The sequence below is a fragment of the Botryllus schlosseri genome, chromosome 12 (assembly GCF_051294905.1).
Source record: "Botryllus schlosseri isolate E-star chromosome 12, Bs_hap1, whole genome shotgun sequence".
Taxonomy (NCBI): domain Eukaryota; kingdom Metazoa; phylum Chordata; class Ascidiacea; order Stolidobranchia; family Styelidae; genus Botryllus; species Botryllus schlosseri.
This window is the reverse complement of record NC_137247.1, coordinates 5,623,554-5,631,367: the sequence shown is the minus strand read 5'-3', so window position 1 is coordinate 5,631,367 and position 7,814 is coordinate 5,623,554. Positions and strand designations below refer to the sequence as shown.

Genomic DNA, 7,814 nt, shown 5'->3' with positions numbered 1-7,814 from the left:
CTGTAAACTACGTATACATTACGGAACAGACATACCGAAGGTGAAAGGGCAAAGGAACCGGTGTAACCAATGGCAATGTCATTTATTTATCAGTTTGAAACAGTATCAGTTTATCAATATTTTCATAATTTCAAAACACCACAAAACTGCGATACAATGAAAAGATAGAAAGGTGTTGAAACGACTTGGAGTAGTCTATGGAATCAGACACCCACCTTGGCTTATAGGCAGGGCCGTAACAGCACTTCGTCAGGCCCCCCCCCAAAAAAAACTTTGGTGTTGGTTATAGACCGAACGTCTGGGGGGCGAAGCCCCCCAGACCCCCCTCCGGCTGTACACTCTTTACCACTATTCATCATATTCATTGGGAGTGTCTTTAGTGGGGCAACTTTTGTTGCCTAAGCGCGCGAAGCGCGCAAAGTTTCTAGTATTCATGATTTCATCGGTCAGTATGATCGGGAATTGCATACATTGTTATCAATTTTGATCTTCTCTCTGCTCACGTAATCAGATTGGCCGGTAGAGCTGAGTGAGGTGTGTTTGAAAAGGTAGGATCACTCAATAATAATTAAAAATCTTCGGGCGTATATCCGTTGGCAGGAACGAAACAGCACCTCGTCAGGCCCCCAAAACGTGGGTCTTGGGCTCCCATAGGGCAGGGTTGTAATGACTCGAGTCACGATTTTCTGATGACTCGACTTGACTCGAGTCATTTTCTCAAAATACGGAAATGACTCGACTCGAGTCGAGTCAATCTGTGTATTGACTCGACTTGGACTCGAGTCATTGCACATGACTCGAACCAAGTCATATGACTCGAGACTCAGACGGCCGAGACCGACATTTCATTGTAATTTCGAAGAATAGTAACGTAACCACCCTATTAGCACTTCGTCTATTGGTACTGGTACTTGGAAATGCGACCAGAAACTGCTTAAAGTGAGGAAAATTATAGTATCATATAATGTAAACCATTTGATATCACCAAACATAGTTATAAAAGTGGATTTAGCAAAATTTTCACTGGAAACTGAGCAGTCAACAGAATGACTTGGACTTGGACTCGAGTCATAATACTATGACTCGGACTCGAACCTCTGCACGATGACTTGGACTCGGACTTGACTCGGTGAGAATTGAAAATGACTCGACTTGACTCGAGTCAGAACTATAAAAGTGAGATTGACTTGTGACTCGGAGCCATGTGACTTGGTTACAACCCTGCCATAGGGTCATAAAAGCCCCCCTCCCATCACGTTGTTTGCGTTTGTCACGAAATTACCTGTACTGTATTGTGAGCCGGCGCGAAGCGCGAAAATTCTCGATAATTTATGATAAAATTGGTCAATCAGATCGGCGATTGCATATATAATATGCTATCAATTTATTGTCCTCTCTACTCACGTAATTAGATTTACCGGTAGAGCTGAGTGAAGTGTCTTGAAAACGGGAGGGCCCGTAAATAATGATTAAACATCTTCGGGCGGGCGGAACCGTTGATATAACTTCGTTACATGATGTTATTTCGTGACTTCCAGTCTGCTATACCAAAAAATATAGAACCGCCCAAACGTAGGCTTCTAAACTAAGAGACGCACACGATTTCAAATTGGTATTTCTTCACTGGCATAAAATTTTTCCCAGCGGGATGGTATTTGTCTTGTGAGGTTCAGATTGCAAAGACAGGAACATTCGGCACCAGTCATTTAGGCGCCTATGGACAATTAAACCTACATGCATTTTGTATATACAGCGAAGTCTTTAATCTGCATAAGGGCATAGACCTTTTCGGCCAAGCTTTTCTCGCTGCCAATCGTTCTGGCACACTTCTTGGAGTCGCATGTTATATGGCCTAAAACTTGATTGTATGTCTTGGTGTGTCGTGGCGCGGTAATGGCCCAATACCCAATAATAATGATAAATGGCTAGTTGAATTCGTAATTTACGCTGTAAATTAATTGTTACGCTCGTACGCTTTTGACTCCGAGGTGAAGTAGCCGTTGAAAGTAGATACCTCTCTTTGAATTAATTTTTCGTGATATTGAGTGTTTTTTTACATACTCAATACTCATGCGCAATTGGTAAATTGAACATAATATTTTGGTAGTTTTGGAGTCCGCACGACAATTTCGCGCCAAGAATGCTCTATTCTCGCCAGTGTGATGTACCGTATAATATGACGTCATCTCCCGTCGGGCGGGTTAGCCTGGCGAAGGGTATTGATTTTGTTCTTGCCAGATCTGTACCACACCTTTTCAAGCTATTGCGGCTTAATGATTCCCGACGATACTAATAAGATCCTAAAAGGCATAATTTGTTGTATTTTTAATATTCCAACTAACAGTCACATTCATTCGTGCAATAAAACTCGCATTCCGAAAATATGATGCGGTGTTGCAGTCATTTTCTCCTTGGAGACAAGTTTCGTGACCATTTTGATAGCTACGTCGTGGCTCGGAATACCTTCGTTCCAGTAAAATCTTATGCAAGTTGTAATTTTCTCGTTCTCGTTGTTCTCGTCATATTGGTATTAATTAGAAAAACTTTATTATTATCATGTTATTCGTCTAAAGTACGTCAGGATTAAAACAGACAGTGGTATAGATGATAGAATGCATCAAAAGTTGTATTAGGCCTATATACGCGTACGGGTATACGGTGTGTATCAGGGCTATAATACTCAAAATAGCGGACTTTTTCAGTGTTGAATCCGGACCTTTTCTGTATCAGCATTTACTTGGTTTTTAAAACCTAATCCTTTATCGCTGATTTGATACAATATAGTGCTGTGTATGTGTATTCTGTTCAGCGTTTTCAAACATGAACTTTATAAAGAATATACTTTTGTAGCCTATTTAGCACCTGTATGACCAGTAAAAACCTTCACTCAGTCAGACCACTTGAGAAAAGAGATTTAAAAATCTTACAACAAATATATGATGCCATTTCTCCCAGTGAGCTGTGCTGTGATATGACAATAAATACATTTCGGTATATACTTTCGCTGATAACGCTTTACCGGATTATGTTAGTTATATACCGTATTACATTTTACATGAGTGTATATGACTGTAAATTATTCCATGGCAGATATAACGAGCTTAAGCAAACTTTGAACTTTTGTAACTGCCGGAGATTTGCTATAAAATCCACATTGGCACTGATGGCAACGTCACACGCAATCTTCCATTTAATTACGTGATAATTCTGTAAGAAAGCCTTCTGTCACGCGCAATATATTGCCGACAACAACTCTGGTTTCCAGTCTGACTAAAACAGTCGAGTATAACCATGGTGACTGGTGTATATAAAAATAGCAAGATTATAATTATAGAAAGAGTGTTCTTGAAACTGTTTTCACACGCAGAAATATTGGCGCTTCTTAGATGTAGGCAGACGTCGAACAATGTTCACCATTATCACCAATAAATGTTTCCTGTGATGGTGAGGACGTCAAAATTTATAAGCGTCAAAATATTTTTTTTTGCTTTGGTCAGACGAATATTATAGGGCTGGAGGTGGGTTAGGGATAAGGTAAGGGTATCCCAAGATTAGGGTTGGAGGTGGGGGGATATTAGGGTTGAAGGTGGCCAGATGGGGTATATTATAGTTTTACAGGAGCGATATTATGGTTGGAAGTGAGTTAGGTATCCCAAGATTAGGGTGGGAAGAACCGTAGGGGTGGGGGTAGGACACGATACTCTCAACCCTAATACACGTCACCCCCAACCCCAATCTTGGGATACCCTTACCCCAACCTTATCCCTAATCCACCTCCTACCCTAATATCCCTCTACCCAACCCTAATATCACCCTCCCCATCCCTAATACCCCCCTCATCCAGCCTAATATCTCTCTCCCCCGACCCTAATCCCAATGCGAAGCAAATTTATTTTGACGTGGTCATGAGAAACATTTATTGGTGATCATGGTGAACATTGTTCGATGTCTGCCTGCTGTCGAAAAAGTGACAAAATATTTATTAATCGCATTCGCCATTTTGTATGTAAATTATCTTGAAAAGTGACTAAATTCTTTGAAAAGCTTCTTGGCGGTAGAAAACAATTGTAGTAGCCTACATTTGTTTCAAGAATTTTTGGAAGTATTAAAAGTACTGTATATTGAATGCTCGTCTGATTCTGTTATTCAGATTATTTGTCGGTTAATACCGCTGAGCCTATCTGGGCAGCAGTACCATTATATTTCTGGTTTATTACCAAGCGTATAATTTATTGCTCATGGCGACTCCAAGTCGGGCCAGGGTGTACCCTGAAGTAAACACGCACAGGCCGAGAGAATATTGGGACTATGAAAGTCACGTCGTCGACTGGGGACGTAGTCAGGACGACTATCAACTCGTCCGAAAACTAGGCCGTGGAAAATACAGCGAAGTGTTCGAAGCAATCAACATCACCAGTAATAACAAAGTCGTCGTCAAGATATTAAAACCGGTAAAAAAGAAAAAAATTAAAAGAGAAATAAAAATTTTGCAAAATCTCCGCGGAGGAACGAATATAATCACGCTGCTCGACATCGTCAAAGACCCAGTGTCGAGGACGCCCGCCCTCGTCTTTGAGCATGTAAATAATATAGATTTCAAGCAATTGTACCAGACGTTGACAGATTACGATATCCGATACTACATGTTTGAAATATTGAGAGCACTCGATTTCTGCCACAGTATGGGCATAATGCATCGCGACGTGAAACCGCACAATGTCATGATCGACCACGAAAACAGGAAGTTGAGGCTGATCGATTGGGGATTGGCGGAATTTTATCATCCTAGCCAAGAATACAATGTCCGCGTCGCGTCACGCTATTTCAAAGGCCCGGAGCTACTCGTAGATTACCAGTATTATGATTACTCCCTTGACATGTGGAGTTTGGGCTGCATGCTGGCTTCGATGATTTTTCGCAAAGAACCGTTTTTTCATGGCCACGACAACTACGACCAGCTCGTGCGAATCGCCAAAGTTCTAGGAACCGAGGATCTGTTTGATTACATCGAAAAGTACAACATCGAGCTCGACCCGCGGTTCAACGATATCCTGGGCCGTCACTCTCGGAAACGGTGGGAGAGATTCATCCACACCGACAACCAGCATCTGGTCAGCCCGGAATCCCTAGATTTTCTCGATAATCTGTTGCGTTACGACCACCAATCGCGACTGACCGCGCACGAGGCAATGGATCACCCATATTTTTTTCCTGTAGTAAAAGCACAGCAAGCCGGAGTCTCCGTCAATCCACAGGTAAACCAAGATTTGTCTGCCGGCATGGGAATGTCACAATCTACCGTCATGCAAGGATCAGCTAACGTACAAGGTAACACGGCACGCCAGTAAGAGCTTTCAAGTCCAGCAAAAAAGGCCTTGAGACATTGTTGTTGTATATTCCCATTTTCCAATTTCTTTTCGTCGTTTGGTGAAACCGATATTGTGTAGGTGCAACGAAGTATCTTATTTAATCTTGCATGCCATTTCAATTCCGCGTCCTACCCGACCCCTGAAATCGCAGGAATATCACATCGGAACTTACTGAGCATCTTTCGACAAAGACTTTGTTCCCTTTATCTCTTTTTAGGTGATATTGCGAAGAACTAATTCCCAATCAAATAGTTGGTATTTACTTTTGATAATATTTAGGAATTGAAATGTTGGATCTGAGGTGGCAGGCCAGTCGCATTTCTTACCGAATATCCTTGGTATCTCAAGACATGAGCATTTTGCTGGGGTATTCGCCGACATCACCACCACTTATTTTGATACCTGTCAGCCCTACAGTAGAATGCCAGTATGGGATACGTTTCATGCCTTTAACAAGTATCTAAAGTGCGTGACTTTCTACACCCTTACTTATTCTGCTTTACGGTATTTAAATGCTGGAGTAATTTCAGTGCCATTGATGTAATTTACTGCAATAGTATCAAATTGAGATTATGACAAATTGAGCCAATATCTTTCAGTCTTGGAACCGTTAACTAACACTACGGCAATCCTTGTGTATGATTATGAATATGTAATTCCCAAATCATATTAATGATAAACTTGTGATCAAATTAACACAAACTGGGTTCAAAAAACTTCAAAAATAGACTTCATATCAAACTCATCTCTGTGTGTTCAGCACGCGTAGCATCAAAGGTTCAAATCTCAACTTTATTCTCAATTTGGATTGATGCAACTCTTTAACTTGATTTAAGTATATATTCCTCGAATGTGACCCAAACTATTGCAGGAATGTCTGAAAAAGCAACTCCAACTAAAAACATAACTTTCAATGGGTGGTGAATCTCAATTATTTCACCGCAAATATCGCTTCTTTGCACCTCTGAATATCTCAGTTAGGGTAAGTGACTTTAACATACGATTATAGCTGCTTTAACAATGTACTAATTCTGTGATATTGCGGTGTCAAAAACAAGATTTTGCTATTTCCTTGTTTGGATATTATTTCTTGGATACGTTCTTGTGGTTTCATAATTCTGGTGTTGTAATTACTGTAATTACGGTTATTTGATTGCGAATTTTTGTGTGTCCATCGGACTGGCATATCGATATGAAGGCATTTGTCATATTTCACAGCTTAGTGTTTCGAATAGTTGAATTTGTTGCTTGCACAGCAGTAGGAATAGCTCGAAGTTTTAGGTTGTGGTGAATCGAGCCGTGCTTCGGCTGAGTATAGCTGAGATACTCGCCAGCATGAATAATTACCAGTTGATATTAAACTCCGAACAATTAATTCAGCATGGAACTCAATAGCAGACACTATACCCGAAACTTTGTAATCCCCGCCCCTTCAAGAGGCTGTTGAACCGTGGAATTGTTGAATCTAATTTGAAGTAAACCAAATCGACTCACTCTTCAATGTGATTCCACTCGATTATCTTGAGAAGAACTTAATCCGATGTACCCAACGTGCAGACACTACCTATAGTTAATGAGAAACTTTGACGGCAGAAGTTAGAACTTTGCCCCGATTGTTTGTGCGGGTATCTCAACTTGGTATCGCAAATATCCAGTTGGTTAAGATTGGTTCGTGGGATGATGTTTTGTGCTTCACATTTACTCGGGTTTACATATTTCAGACAGTGCATTGAATCATATGCTGCTGCTTGTTTCCACTTGTCAATGACGATAACTACATATTATGATCTGTGCACTATCTTGGATGGCTTTCTGAATTGAATAGAATACTGCTGCGTATGTCACATTTATACTGGCTTGAGAGGATTAGGTGTTGAAATTGATCCACTATGTGTTATGGCTTCTATTTATTCCCAGTGCCCGAGTTCAAGATCGATCTCCTTGTCATCAATCTCACATTTGGTCACTGAATGGTTGAACCCAGTCTCAAGTGCACATTACCAGCTGGTACATTGAAGACTGTGCAGTGTGCAAGTTGTCATCTGCACTAGGCCTGCTATCAGATTAAGCCCTACCCTGGCGTGACAGTATCATCCAATGTCAATTTGCCTGGTTTCATTTATTCGGTCATAGAGTTTACAATTGGACAACACTGGTTTTCCCTTTCGAATGCATCGATTCTGAATTTTCTATTTGACAACTGGATATTGTTGTGTCATGACAGTGATGTGTTGTGTACTTTTTTACCTTGATTACGTCGCCGCTTACCCTGATTGCTGAACAACAAAGGGGTGGCGTTACTACTTGAATAATTGTGAAAGTCATCGTAATTTTGGGGCCGTATGTGAATGTCGTTCTTTTCGTGTATTTGTATGTCCCCAAAAATGGTCTGCCTTCATTTTGCTGTGAATATTACACATTTAGGGCTTAGACTTAAAACTAGTA

At 40.8% G+C, this 7,814-nt stretch overlaps 1 protein-coding gene across 1 annotated transcript; it reads left to right on the top strand.

The window, feature by feature from the left end:
* The first annotated feature begins 4,122 nt into the window (after nucleotides 1–4,122).
* LOC145452892 (casein kinase II subunit alpha-like) lies at nucleotides 4,123–7,793 on the top strand. Its single transcript, XM_080331018.1, has one exon. The coding sequence runs from the start codon at nucleotides 4,239–4,241 to the stop codon at nucleotides 5,346–5,348; it is 1,110 nt and encodes a 369-aa protein (XP_080187144.1). The 5' UTR covers nucleotides 4,123–4,238; the 3' UTR covers nucleotides 5,349–7,793.
* The last annotated feature ends 21 nt before the right edge of the window (nucleotides 7,794–7,814 follow it).

Excerpts from the sequence above, each read along its gene's own strand:
- LOC145452892 (XM_080331018.1), top strand. The coding sequence starts at position 4,239 with ATGGCGACTCCAAGTCGGGCCAGGGTGTACCCTGAAGTAAACACGCAC.